The 15,320-nt window shown below is 38.0% G+C and overlaps 1 protein-coding gene across 2 annotated transcripts in view; it reads right to left on the minus strand.

The window, feature by feature from the left end:
- Positions 1-1,407: 1,407 nt before the first annotated feature.
- LOC107750669 (nuclear receptor ROR-beta-like) overlaps positions 1,408-15,320 on the minus strand; it is a 26,849-nt gene continuing 12,936 nt past the window's right edge. Inside the window, exons 2-12 of one of the 2 annotated variants that reach the window (XM_016566172.1) lie at positions 14,022-14,344; positions 8,802-8,887; positions 8,487-8,522; positions 7,721-7,862; positions 6,992-7,447; positions 6,061-6,182; positions 5,704-5,836; positions 5,026-5,133; positions 4,568-4,678; positions 4,347-4,459; positions 1,408-3,117 (exon numbers count right to left, since the gene is read on the minus strand). In XM_016566172.1, the coding sequence (XP_016421658.1) occupies positions 2,956-3,117; positions 4,347-4,459; positions 4,568-4,678; positions 5,026-5,133; positions 5,704-5,836; positions 6,061-6,182; positions 6,992-7,447; positions 7,721-7,862; positions 8,487-8,522; positions 8,802-8,887; positions 14,022-14,028 (1,476 nt within the window). In that variant the 5' untranslated portion in view covers positions 14,029-14,344 and the 3' untranslated portion in view covers positions 1,408-2,955. The remainder of the gene's footprint in view (positions 3,118-4,346; positions 4,460-4,567; positions 4,679-5,025; positions 5,134-5,703; positions 5,837-6,060; positions 6,183-6,991; positions 7,448-7,720; positions 7,863-8,486; positions 8,523-8,801; positions 8,888-14,021; positions 14,345-15,320) is intronic. The other variant, XM_016566181.1, reaches the window with a different exon arrangement.

A 15,320-nucleotide genomic window follows, 5' to 3' on the forward strand; every position in this document is an offset into this window, starting at 1 on the left:
CACATATGGGAATTTTGGGGATTTCGGTCTTGCATTGCATTTTACTTTAAAATATGTCCTAATGAAAAAATACTTAACTTAAATTTAAAAAATAATAATTCAGTAGCCACAAAACACTCAGTATAAAGTAAAAAGACCTTTATTACATTCTAGAAACCATGTGTGTAATTCTTATTGTACAATAACCCTTAATGTGTTTGTTTAATTCTCTGTATCCATAATACACCATAAATTATACTCCTTCAAATCTATAATATGATTTATTTGCTTAAAAATAAAGTTACAACTGAAACAACCACAGAAAGACCATGGCAAAGGATTAGGACTCTTGTAGGGGATTTTCTGCTTAAAAATGCTCTTTAAAAAAATAGGATTTTAATTCTTCAAGACAAAGGCAAGGATGACACTACACGGGTGAAAAATGGTCCAGAAAAGGACAGAAATGAAGAAAGAAAATATCACAAACAAATAAAAAACACAACACTAGATTTAAAGATTAAATTCATCCTTATATACTGTATATCTATATACCTTATAGTTTTGATCCTATTCATTTTTTTAAACAAGTCAAACTGAAAAAGTCCTCCAACAGCACTGATATAAGACAGGGGTAAAATTCTTTGATACTTCTGTGATTAACATTCACAAGAAAAGTCACCGTACACAGTGATCAAGGTTTAAGGTTTTCTATTTGGTGCAAGGTGTCTCGCTAGGCTAACTGAAGAAGACAATTTAAGAAAAAGAACCCAGCTATCTCCCTGAGTGACTGAGTGTAGATGTAAACGCACACTTCCAGAACTACCCTCAAGGACAGGCCGGACGCTTGTGGCAGTTTGTAGGGCTGCGAATTACACTCCAAAAAATACATCTTCTAAAACTCTAAATGGTTTTTACAAAGTATTTGCACTTTGTTACAATCTTTCTCCACCTTCACACGTCAATTTAAGTTAAGCTAATTGAGTAAAAAAATAAAACGAAAAAGTGTAGACAGAACTTAGCAAGGGGGTGTTAAATGATCTGAGCTGGAGTGCTTATGAAATCCAAGGAGATCCTTGGCTTGTGAGGGCCGTCAATACTAAAAATGGAAAGACTGACTATTGCACAGGCAGACACTATGATACTGTGTTAAACACCCAGAAAATGTGTATTATACCAACCATATAAAATCTTACAAGAAAATATACAGTTAGGCACTGTTCCAGCAGTGCAAAAATAAAACATCAGGCGAGCTTGTTAAGTTTATCTGTCAGAAAACTGGACGTTGATACTTATCAATCATTCAAAACATCTTTCATTCCCTGTAATATCACAAAGCTAGAACTGGGCACTGAAGGGTTTTGAAAAGCCCTCCTTTGGGCTTTAGTTTGTATTCCGGTTTCTGGGCCACTCCTGCATCTCCCACGAGACCAATCCTTAGAAGAACGGAGGCTGCTTTCACACCGCGGACAGATAGTAGATCTTTCTCCTTTGGTTTGAACCGCAAAGTTTTGGAACATAAACTAACCAGTATTCCCCAACTCAGGGGGGTAGCTGATGGTTCTGTCAACCAATAGTTGTGCTATAAGTGAACACAAAGGGTAAATGGATGATAGGGGGAAAAAATAATCACACAGCAACACAACACTGATCCCCACATCGGACACAATGCAAAGCATGAAGTATGGCCTGTGAATCCACTTATCCTCACAGCTGTAGAAACTGAATAGTCCAAGTTACAACATTTCTGTGGTGTCCTCATGACTGATGGTGAGCTCAGGTTGTCCGTTGTCTCTAAAAATATAAGGTTCCTTCCGTGTTCTTTGCGTTCTCCTGAGGCCTTGCTCCCAGCAGCTGTTTGAGTGGTTTGCTGCGCTTCAGAAAGTCTCATAGTGGCATTGTCTTTTCGCCATCTAATGTGGGGCGACAGCAAAGACCTGCTCTTGCAAAGTCCTTTTTTTTTGGAATATTTAAGTGCTGTCCACCTGCATCTAAATCTAAAGCTTTCAAAATCTGCATGTCATGCCAATTCCAACTCCAGCCCAGAATTCAACTTCTATGGTTGGGAAGTCTTTGAAAGGGCTTGAGAACATTCACTCTAAGGTGCAACTTTTTATCTCTGCCTACATATGCTATCTACAGGCTCTGTTTATAAATATATTCTCAAATACATCTATCGTTCTACATACATGTGGTTTCCGATCAAATGAGGATATAAAAATATCATCTAATATCTTTATCCAAGTGGCATTTGCATGGGAAAGGGTAATAAGGATGAGGTTTTCATTAGTTTAGTTGCATCTTTTAAATTTATAAGCAAAAATAAAGAGCTCAAATGACAACATACCATGTGCACGTGTGGCCTGTGCAGTGTGCTGTGCGTTAGTGTTGAGTCTGTTAAAGTGAATGTGGCGTTTACAACCTCAGGTGTGCATGCATGGTCCCTTTAAACAGTTTCGCATGGATTCAAAACTGTTAGTCTACAGAAACCAAGCCTTAAAAACTTGTTTTACATATGGGGTAGGAATACATAATACATTCTGTCTTAATCCTGAGGCTTTGCCGCATGTCAGTTGGGTTACATTCATAGTTCTCTTCCTAAGTGTACTCTGAAAATGGGAAGTATCCACTTTTCAAGCACTTCGAGTACTCTTTTTAATTAAATATACATAATTTACTCTGTTCGAGTCACTATATGTAGGTAGCATGAGTAATAGTAACCAGCACCTTAAATGACTGCTGATATTTAACAGCATCTTATAAGAAATGTGGGTCCTGTTCAAATAGAGTGAATCACTCCATCAGGAGGGAGGTTATAGATGGAGTCCTAAAGTGTAACGTGCAAGATTGTCAGTGTGTTGCTGGTTTTTCTCAAACACATATCCATCTACCTCCTCCTATTTCCATTCCCTGTCTTTCTTTAACTGTCTCTTCCTCTCTCTGTCTCTCATCAGAGCCAATATGACACTTCAATGAATGTTAGCCTTCAGTGGAGTCTGGGAAGGAGATCTCGCTGCAGAAAACCTCTCTGTAGAGAGCAGGGAAGTTGTAGGCCGTTTCTGGGTGAAGCAGACGGAAAAACTCCAGCTTATCAATATGGAGGTTGTAAATTGACTTCATCATGGGTAACTTGGACACCATCTATCAATAGTCAATAAAAAAAGAAAAAGCAGTTATAACATTTTCTTACATAACTTGACTAAAAAATATGTATAATATTATTTAACATGATTGATAAAATTATTAAATATTCCATATTCTACTGTAAATGTTCTTGTAGTGAAAAGTTAATGCATTTGGGTCTTTTTAATGAATTTTAGGGAAAATAATAACATACACTATGATTCAAAAGTATGGGGTCGGTAATATTTCTGTCTCTTATGCTCTCATATGCTCACCAAGTTGCATTTATTTGATAAAAAAAGTACAGTAAAAACAGCAATATATATATATTTTTTGGTAAACTTTTCAGCAGTCTTGAAACCGAAAACTTCTGTATAATTATAATTGTCTTTGCTGTCACTTTTGATCAATTTCATGCATCCTTGTTGAATAAAATATTCCTTTCTTTTAACAACTTACTGACCCCAAACATTTGAACAGTAATTTGTAACAATTAAAAAATAATAAATAATGTGTTTCACCATACAAAGAATGCAAATGAATATTATTTATAAATAAAGAATTTGACACATTACATCTATTATTATGATATTGATATTAAAATGAAGCCTTCTCCATTATTCACTGACAAACAGGACATTTGCGTGGGTGAACTCTCGCGGCTCAGATCAACTCAGGAGGTTTGGAATTCACACAATTTTTTTTAGAATTTTTTAGAATTCACACAAATCATAATAAAAACAGTTAAAATGTCAAATTGATTAAGTATGTGAACAGCATAAAAATCAGAATGGCATAAATATATTTATTAATCGCATGTGTTTATTTTGACAGCCCTGATTTTCTCACATTTAAAGGGGTCATATGATGCGATTTCAAGTTTTCCTTTCTCTTTGGAGTGTTACAAGCTCTTGGTGCATAAAGAAGATCTGTAAAGTTGCAAAGACTAAAGTCTCAAATCCAAAGAGATATTCTTTATAAAAGTTAAGAGTCAGCAACGCCTACCTAAAACGGCTCATTCTAACACGCCCCCACATATCTACCTCACGATGTGGGAAGATTTGCATAACACCACCCAAATGTTCACGCAAAGAAAGAAAGCGTAACTTACATTAAAGCATGTCAACATATTCTGTTACACCAAATACACAAAATAATGATCTTTAAAATAGCATCATATGACCCCTTTAACAGCTGTGAGAGTGTGAACTTGTTTTTCATTCATTCTTAAGATTTTTTCCCAGTACCTTTGCCAGTTTCTCCTCAGGGGCACCGCTTTTATGAAGACAGTGTTGCAACGCAACATAGACCTTCTCCTGAAGTTTCTGCACCTTCTGAGCATCTGTCAACCAAGGTCGGTCTGTGAAATAAATTAGTGGAAGAGTAAACTCTAATGTCTGGCTATATATCTTCTGGAAAGACTGTAAGAGTTAAAGATTACTTTAAACTAATGTTCTAGTAAAACCACCTGGAGACAGAAGCACAGTGGCGGTAAACAGAGCCATCTCCTCTTCAGACAGCTGTAGCCGACTCAGGGTTTTAGCCATCTCAAACACCGCACCCACCAGATCATCACAACCTACAGACAGGAAAAACATAGGAAATGCATTTAAAAAATAATAGAGCAAAATTGACCAAGAGCTGTAAAAATGTCACAACATTGTAATTTGCCCCACAAAACACGAAAAGGTAAACCCAGCCAACTTTAGCAATCTTTCAATTGACCTGGAAATATTTTAATTGACCCATTTTCCATTTAAATTAATGTTTGTTTAGGTCTATATAAAGAGTAACGGTGACTTAATCATGTGATTTTACAGCTCTTGGTGTACCATTGCTCAGGTTAATTGCATATAAGTACCCAACGTGCCCTTTGAAATGCCACAGGGTGCTAAATTATGTGAAAGGTCTAAGGAAGAGACTCACCGAGAGCTTTAAAGAGTTGCGGGCTTGCGAACTTTCCATCGAACAACAGTGTGTTGTTGATGGGGTTGTAGGCCCGACACATTCGGATCAACAGCACGTCCAGGCAGCCTGGATGGGCAGCACCACATAGAAGATGGACATAGGAAAGGCAGGAAAGAGGGAGGCAGAGGGAAGAAATAGGCAAACGAATGCTCCACGATGCACACATACACACAGGAAAACAAAAAACAATTAGGATTTAATTGCACAAATTACGAAATGTTTTCAAATTGAGGATTCATTAAAACAGTCATCATTTTCACAATCAAATAGTGATGTCAGCATTCAATCGAATGGCAATGATGGTTGTTTTAAAGAGAGAGAGAAAAAAGACAGAAGTGTTTTTTGTTTTCATTTAAATAACAAATCGGGTAAAAGGCACACCACACAATGCACAAAGGGAGGACACAAGCGGGGGGGAAAAGGGTGAGAGAAAACAACAACAGAGCCATTGTCAGAACACAGTTGAGAAATGAAGAATACCTACGGTTTAAACTCGAATATACAACTATCATGCCATAAATAAGTATGCTGTATTAGAAGGGTTAACCAGAAATATAAACTGGGCACTTAAATGTATTTACTGCAGGTATTCACTAATGTGGATAACAGATAACTGATTACTGAGTTGATGCTGACCTGCTTTGAGAAGGATAATCTGGTCATTTTGACACAAATCCAGGAATCCAGAGATGCGCTTGGCAAACTCCACCACATACTGGATGGCGTTCGTGATGTACACTGCACACTGCTGCCACATCATCTCTGTGGACTTGGATAAAGCAATACATTTTAGACACTTTTCCACCCATATTCTGATTATGCGCAATTATGATGTGTATTTGACGTATTTTTTAATCTATTTTGAATTAGCTTCTTAAAAAATTAGAACAGGAACGATTGTATTCTGTGTGATTCATTAAAATGGAATGTAAGGTTGGGCAATTGCTTGAATCACAACATACATATGGTACATGCTGTTAGACCCTGTGGTACCTTGTTTTGGTAGACACGTATCTCCTCAGGTGTGTAGAGCATCCAAGCAAATCTTTTCAGTTCTTCTGTGCTGTACTGACTTGTCTCGATGTGGGATTTTACCACATTCTGTGTAATCCGTTCTAAAGGAAACATACATTTATACAATATGACCACACACAACATCATAAAGTTTATATAGACTATGGAAGCATGTCACAGAGATACATGGCAGATATAAGTTTTTTAAATTTTTTATTTAGTGGATTCAGTCGATACTGGATATTTAATGATACATGTTCATTTTCAAATTGCTCGCTTAAAGTTAACATTTAAACACACAGAAAAAATTGATTTGTTTTTATTTTTGATTTATTTAGAGAAAATGCATAATTTTTAATACAAACAAATAATTAATAATAGACATATTTAATAATATTCATAAACTACTGTTTAAAAGTTTTGGGGTTAGTCAGTTTTTCTTTTTGGAAAGAAAGTAATACTATTATTCAGCAAGGACACATTAAATTGATCAAAAGTAACAGCAAAGACATTTATAATGTTACAAAATAAACAAATGCTATTCTTTATGGTTTTCACAAAAATATTAAGCAAAACTGTTTTCAACAATAATAAATGTTTCTTGATCACCAAGTCAGTAAATTGGAATGAATTCTAAGGATCATGTGAATCTGAAGACTGTTGTAATGGCTGCTGAAACTTCAGCTTTGCAGAATAAAACTGTAATAACAGTTCACAGAATTACCGTTTTACTATATTTTTGATCAAATAAATGCAGCCTTGGTGAGATTAAAAGACTTCTTTCAGAAATATAAAAAAAATCTTACCAACCCCAATCTTATGGACGGTAGTGCATACTGGTACATATTATATTATATATACAGTAATATAATCTAATATGCATACATTCCCATTATCACAGTATACTAACCGATTTCCATCAAGGAACAGCCTTCAGGTGGGTTAAGTAATAAGCGAGTGTAAAGTCCCATCTCATGCAGGGTCTGGTACTCGTGTTTGATGTGTGTCGTGTCACTAAACTCCTGTCTGTTCGGCTCAGGAGAACTCTGGGAGGACGAACTGCTCCCACCACTTCCTCCCAGCAGCTCTAGGCTGCAGTAGTCAGCAGCTTCCTCTGGTGTGAGCGGCAGATCAAAGAAGAGACCGTCTGGCAGCGTGGTTATGTCATCCAGGTCACTTAGTGTGGTGCTGGAGCCCCGGCTGTAGGCCCGGCTGTGGCTGCTGCCGTTCTCCCCCACCTCGTCACCAGCATGGCCGGGTACACCATTGCCTAAACCCCCTGCCCGCTCCTGAGACTGCTGGTGCTTCTGAACCTCGGCATAGAGGCTGTCACGCTGCTTTTTTGACATGCGTCCAAACTTCACCGCTGCAGAGAAAAGGAGGGTGTGGAAAGTAAGACGAACGTTACATTTGATTGTTGATAAGAACTGAAAAGCAAACAAAAAAACATGGAACGGGCCAACATCATACCACACAGGGGAGATCAAAACTGAAACTACTTTCATGCCTGGCTGTGTTTCTTCGGCCAGTGGCTATATGAAGTCTTAACATTCACGCTGAGACCACAGCTGTGTTTAATAGGACACAAGGAGACTCCATTTCCAGTAGGAAATGCGCTCTTGCGTAAGATTAGACTCACCATCACGGCTCATGCCCAGTGCCAGACACTTCTGCAGGCGGCAGTGCTGGCAGCGGTTGCGATTGGTTCGGTCAATAAGGCAGTTCCTCTGCCTGGAGCAGGAGTATATCGCATTGTTCTGCTGACTTCGGCGGAAGAAGCCCTTGATGAATGAAAATGTGAAAAAAAGAAAGCTGAGGTCAAGAAGTGGCCCCATTTCCATTTCCTCTGTGTTCGTAAATCAAGGTTAAATCCTGAATTAACTCTAAAACCTCACTGTTTTCATGGTATCAAAATCTCAAGGACTAGCTGTATGGGTTCAGACACCAGTGCAATCATATGATCATTTATTAATACCATGTGCAATCCATGATGGTTTGAAAAAATGGTAATGTGGAGTAATGTGGTTCAATACAAATAGCATGTCATTTGGCAAAGACTTTCGGGCAGAGAGTCTGAAACGTTAGATCAGATCTGGCACACATTGTATGTCTTGTGGTCAAATCCAAGCTGACTGAGATTTCTCACTCGTCAGAGAGCCAATCAGATAAAGGGGTTGAATTGTTTACCGTTTCAGGGAACAGCCTGAAGACGTCATCAGGGTGTAACTACAAGGTACTCTAACTTTCTTGCAAGTCTTGTATACTTTAATGCTGTTTATTCTAGTTTTTTATCTGAAGAAAAGGGAACATTTTGGGGAAAACAGTTTGACACAAACCTTTAAACCAAGTCTAAGAAATGTAGGTCTTTTAAAGAGAAAAAGAAAATTCTATAATCATTTACTCACCCTCATGTTGTTACAAAGCTGTATGATGTTCTTTTTCTGCAGAAAACAATGTTTTTAAAAAGTCTCAGTGTTTTTGTCCATACAATAAATAGGGGTTCCAAGTTTTGGACCCGTTTGTCTTTCACTGTATGGACAAACAGTGAAACATTCGTCAAAATATCTTCATTTGCACTACACAGAAAAACAGAACAACATTCAAGTTTGGAATGACATGAGGGCGAGTAAATGATTATAAAATTGTCATTTTGGGGTGATCTATCCCTTTTAACCTTGAGCAGAATTGAAGATGAATTGATTGAAAGGATGCTCACTTACCTTGCAGCCTTCACAAGTGATCACCCCATAGTGGATGCCCGATGACTTGTCCCCGCAAATCTTGCATGGGATTACTTCGATTTGTGCTAAGAGAGGGAGAAGTGGAACATGAAACATTAGCTAAAGTTTGACACCCTTATCCAGCACCTCCCATACACAGCCTATAGAAAAGTCCTGACTCAAAGCACACAAAGCATTGAAAGCCATCCACTACTTACAGTTCTAAAGTGAGCTACATCTACAGTGCTCTTTGTTTGACCCACTGATCTTTGAGCAATCATAAAAGTCTATAGGCTGGCACAGAGCCCGAAGGTCTGGTCTGACTCTCACAGAGACGTGGAAACTTTGCTAGTGTCATATTCCTTCAACAGCAACAATACACAGCTAATGCATAACGAGAGGGGTTTAGTGCTACAGCTCATATTCAAAGACTCAAGGTTTTGACCCACTCAGGATGACATAACACAAGTCCTTGGACCACAGGATCAAAAACAGCTTTATAAACAAAGCTCGCTCTCTGCTTGGCACAGTTGAGCTGGAATTAAGCGGATTGTGATGCTCTGTATGGGAATTATAAACAGCTGCAGGTTCATGAATAGAACCTTTGAGTGCAAAGATTTCCTCAGAACCAAACAACAGTATACACACTTACATTTGCACAAGTAAGTCCTCTATATCCCATTTAAACAAGCTGTTCTTTCAAGCAGAAGCGCTATCCTTGAATAGCAGGTCAATATAATTTTTCTTGAGGGGCCTATGGTTAGGAAGTTTCACCTATTGCAGATGAGCCAAATGGCACAGGATGGATCCCAATAAAGGTTATTTCCAGGGAACATGGTCCTCTCAGGTGATGTGGATGTAGGAAATGTCATTCGTGTTTTGTGCAATGACGCAATATCTTATGTAACGGCTAATGTGTCGTGACAGGGAACCAGCCCTCCAGAGATAATGACATGAGGATGTGTGCGTCACATTAGAGCAATGGAGTCTGAGAGCGGGGAAAAAAAAAAAAAGAGGGAACAAGAGACAAGTTTGCTTGATGTTTCCAGAAGCTAGGTTGATAAACACAATCTGCTAAAGCACTTTTCAAAGCATTGAGAAAGAAAATTAAATTTATTCCATAATGCAGTAAGTCAGTGAAATTACTAAATGGAACATATTCTGTCTTTTTTCACTGTCATTCCTTCTACCCCATTCTGATCCCCCGGCACCCACCCTCCCCGTGTTATGTAACTGCTGTCTGGCTACATTCCACGAACACACTCATTCAGAGGAGATCACCCTAGCAACGCAGTGACGAGCATTGCTCCATCCCGCCCCTCCCACCTTCCCATTGGCTCGTGACAGTGTGGCTTTGATTCCGACTCGTCCGCTCACATGCCACTCACCTGCGTAGCACGGTCAGGCTATGTGGCTGAGCTGTTCTACTGACACACTTTCCTACTGAGCCGAGGGAGGCGCTTGTGCGGTAGCCTCGCAAGCGCTGTAATCTGATTACATTTTTTTTCCCCTTCTTCTTGGCATGTTTAAGGTGGAACCGCAAAAATCAAAGACCATTATATTATCAGGAAAACTTATCATTTCAGTTTCAAACAAATCCATAAGTGACTCTGGATACATTTTTGAATCAGAGACACATGATCAAGAGGTGCATTTTATGTAATGTCATGGGAGTGATATATGACTTTTGCACATTTGAAATGTCTACAGTACACTCATTAAGGGCTCTGTAACTTACACTTGCCCTCAACATGTGGCAGCCTGTCAAGAATTTGAGCACAGTCCCAGCTGTCTCGTAGCGCTCACATACAACTATTTTTAAGTTTTTACTGCTGTGCATGGTGGTTGGAGGCTGAATTTTATAAAAGCTTTGGTTTTACCATGCTATGTGTCAGTTAAACAAAACCTTTCATATTGCGAATATCACAGCAAAATGTCAGGTAAAAGCAAACTGCACTGACTACATGGCAGTATGACTCACCAAACAGTAATGGCAAGACACATTACAGGTTTTTGGCATAGAATCAATGAATTATGGTAAATTCACCAATGAAAAATAGGAATAAATATATCACTGACTAAAACTTTGAGGTCAAAAGGGCTGACAAAATTACCAAGATGTCTTACAGTCAGGAACCTCTGATATTTAGGCTGATGTATAAAAGACAAAAATCTCCCTTTATCACGTAAAAAAAAAAAAGTTTAATTAGTTAATACATCTTTTACATCTTTTAATTAGTTAATACAAGCCATTATTCGTAACATATCAAGCCAATCTCCTACAAACACTCAGTCAAATCAAAAGTATAGAAAACAGCTCTTGTTTGATTAACCGATTCGAGCACTGCTGTTGAAGCCGGAGGCAAATGCAGTCAGACTGCCGAAAACTAATTAAGAGGAGATTTATTAGAGTGCTATGTTTATCGGGCAAGCTGGGGTTAGTAATCTAGCTCTTCTTATCTCCTCTCTCTAGGCCACTCTATGTCAGTTAGTCAGTCCATCAAACCCCAGTCAGCAGTTTCACAGAGCGATGCTGGGAAAAACCCAACACAAATTCAGAGACTTTGCCCTTTTATCTCACATAATCAAACAACTTTGTTCAGCAACGTCCAAAGGTCCCATTTACCTTGCATTTGCATAGCACAGTGTATAACTAACCTAACTTGTATGAGATTTGTGTGTGCACGGTGTAGTTCATATTAGAGCCAATTTTGGAGTCTGCTGTGTCCTCACCAGCAAGTTTGCTTTGAATTACACAAACAGGGTTCAATTTGCATCCGATTACTTTTACTTGAGATCTCAACTGTAATGATTTTTCCTCTCCCACATCACTTAAAAGTGACCTACCTAAGTAAACTGAGATGGTGGAATGACACCGCAAGACTCTCTTTAAATATGTACAGAGGGATTGAGTAATTCTTCGGTATAAGTAACAACACCAAGCTGGAAAACCTTGAGCTGATAGGGAGTGTAAGGTGACTATTGATGGGCATTAATTATCTCGATGCCTGCTGGGATTAGGAAACAATAAAAGTTTCTACAAATACATGCATACAGTCATTTTTCCCATCTTGTGATTTTATATGTTGAATCTAGAATTTAAAAAAAATATCCTGGTTGAAAGAAGATTGATTTTTAGATAAATTTGTATAAAAATACTAAAAATATTAAAATTTTTGGTCATTATTATTATCAATGATTCATGAAGGAAAATGTAAAAAAAAGAAAAAGAAAAAAAAAAGTGCGAGTTAAGCTTCACATTACAAAAAGGCTGGGTTTAAGACGCATCAACTAAAAAATCCATAAGAATACACCTTAGGTGTGTAACAATTATAATGTATTTATTGTTAAGAAATACTCTGAAAAAAAACCCTGAAGATCTTGAATTGTTGTTGAAAAAGAAGATTTTAATCTCTCACAGTTCAAATGTTCTGGTCACATTCTCCCACTGCCTGGGCTTAAGTTGTGGTTTAAATGAATGGAAACTTCATTGGCAGGTGTCAAAGTGCCACTGCATTAAGCTGCTCAGCATTCATTTATAGACGGCTCATTGCTTTTCATTGCCATGCATGGTGGCTTATAATCTACAGCTCTCAGCAAGTCAGCATACAGAAGAGTGCCTTTCTTCGGGATCATGGACAAAGTCAAAAGAAATATACTGAATATCCAATGCTCATTTAATTACATTTTTCAATGGCTCTGCTTCTACTTCTACTGGTAGTGTAGACTCTGTTTAGCACATGCGATGAATTTCAGTGATGAAACTCTTACAAAAGTCTGCAACATTCAGTGGAAAAAGCATAAACATAGCAACTAAATGAAAAAATATAACATTGTGATTATATAAACAGTTAATATAAAACTGAAATCAAAGGCAACTAAGCTCGACTGAGCACATGTTACGCCTTTGCACCAAAGGAGGCGCTGTTTCCATTATACAGAATTTCAGGTTTAACGTTGCTTTGCCAACACGCTTTTGCTGAGATGCAGCACTGGGTAAAGGTTAAAATAAGATGCCAATAAGGAAAACAATAAACCGATCTTAAAACTGACCAATTCTCTTCCTGATCTCACAGTGTTGTAATAAACTGTGTAATCCTCAATGACAGAAATAGGTCAATGGAGCAGATAGACTCCCGTCACACCGGCGGCCATGCTGAGACTGAAGAACAACAACACGCAGAGCGCTGCAGATACACCCCCACTCCTTGTGCCACAACAGCTCACACAGCCTACTGACATGCTGAGAGTCTCCCCTCAACTTATTGATAAGCTTTATCACGATAAAGACACAAACATTCAGCAGAGCTCAAGTTCAACAGGGCTTATACATACGTGACCAAAGGCATATCAACTTTGCGCAAGACCATAATACAGTATTTGAACTTTCCATGAAGTAAACAAAGTTCAAATGACAGCACCCAGTGATTATTACATTTTAAGCATTTTTAAACATGTTTGATTCTTACATAATGGACTTGGCTTAGTGGCAGTTAACAGTAACTACAGTTAGAGGAGTGTTGCCAAATATCGCAAGATTTTTTTTTTTTCAAAATAAGCAAACAACGTAGAAAAGAGTTGATTAACTTATTTATTCTAGCAAAATATATAAAAAGTCTAAATTGTAACTTGCTGCAAGGTACGTCATTTCAATAATTATATCTCCTTAAAAAATAATTAAAATGTTTCACATATAGGCTACAACTATCTTAATAAATAAATCTCTCACGCGCACACCTTTTGGCTAAAATGCGTATTTACATATTTACATGCGCGACTATGTTCTGACAAAAACGCCACAACATAGACCAATCGTATTTATAAGAGACTTAAACAATCCCCACTTGCTTATTAAACGCGGACATGGCAACTCTTAAGACGTTTCCTATATTACGCTCATCGCTTCCCTTTCACGTTTACAAGCGAAGAAACAAAACAGAACTATGCAAAGTTTATCATTTCCGTGTACTGGTTATTTTCTGTATATGTCTTAGTGACGAAAAGCTATCAAATAGTAAAGAAACACATATGTTACAAACAACCAAACAGTTATTTTTTATATATATTTGTGCGCGCTTTACTTCGGTTTAGACTTTGCGCAGGTCGTGCAACATCAACGCAAACCCATTCACGATTACCGCTGTCAAAGTGACAGTTTTGTTTCCATTATTAGACAATATTATTTTGTTTATATAAATGCATTTTTTTCATTGAACTTACCTCTCATTTTGATGCTATATTATCTGCGAACGATAATATAACTCCAGTACATCTGAACTGCGCCGAAAGTTAAACTCAGGTAAATTTTTGAAAACTCCAAAACAGAGCTATTGTAAGAAAATAACTACTAAAACTCGTAAATTATTGCACAGCCTACTCGCTCTTCTCATCCGGTTGTTCAGAGTAAATTCCGCTCCATCATATGCTTTTTTTCCTGCGTAAATGCGCGCACTGTCAGCTATGCAATAAAATGATGCCCTCTTCTCTTTCCCTCTCTCTGCGTCTGTGCTTCTCTGTAGTCTAACCTACTTTCGGCGCGTGGACTCTCACATGATCCCCCTCCACTGGCCCGCCTCGTGCCCCCAGGCAGCGGCGCGCGCACTCGCACTCGGCCACGCGCTTTAAGGATGATCCGTTTGCCAGAGCTCGAGCGCGCGTGGGAAAGTGTGGCAGTGTGTCACCACAACAGATTCGTGGGAATCTTTCGCGGTTCCTGCGGCTGCGATTGTTTGCGATTACAGCACAGCGCCCGTTGAAAAAAAAAAATCACAGTATTCTCATCCTTCCTCATAAAACCAAATGTGCTTGACTGCTACCGAGGCTCTTTCAACACAGTTTTACCTAGTGATACATAGTCAAGTAATTCAAAATAAGGTGAAAAGGTCAGAGAAAGTGTAGATCTGTAGATAAATGTTTTATAGGTTTAAAACAGACCAGACCAGCAGAAGGTTATCATATAAGTGCCCGTGTAGTTCTTTCTTCCATACAGTCAGTAAAAACAGTTGAAGACCATTTTTAAAAGGCATCTAACAGTACTATTGTGTGCTTTTAGGTGGTTTTGATTAAGTGAGACATTGCATAAAGCTTTACAATATTTTAGCAAATCTGCACATATCAGTTATGTGTGGATTATACCAGGTTAGCCAAATGGAAATCAAATCTATTAATCACTTACCTTTATTATTTTAGCATCCAAATTTATTCAGAAAAACATGCAAATGAGAAAAAAGCAATGCACAGCAATTAATCCAAGACAGAACTCAATATAAGTATCTTTGCCATATAGCAAACTTTTAATAAAATCTCAAATAGCCTAGAACAGTGTTTCCCAACCTTTTTTTAGTCGCGGCACCGTTTGGAAATTTTAACAAACTTGTGGCACCCTACAACATTAATTCTGTCACAATATTTGAATTTCTAACTTCGATATGATAATTTGAAAAGTATAGATATTCGGTACAACAGGGAAGAACTGCAGAATATAATGTCATACAGATATTTTTAATATTATAAAAAAAA

This window comes from Sinocyclocheilus rhinocerous, unplaced genomic scaffold, assembly GCF_001515625.1.
Source record: "Sinocyclocheilus rhinocerous isolate Xijiao unplaced genomic scaffold, SAMN03320098_v1.1 scaffold2267, whole genome shotgun sequence".
In the NCBI taxonomy this organism is placed as follows: domain Eukaryota; kingdom Metazoa; phylum Chordata; class Actinopteri; order Cypriniformes; family Cyprinidae; genus Sinocyclocheilus; species Sinocyclocheilus rhinocerous.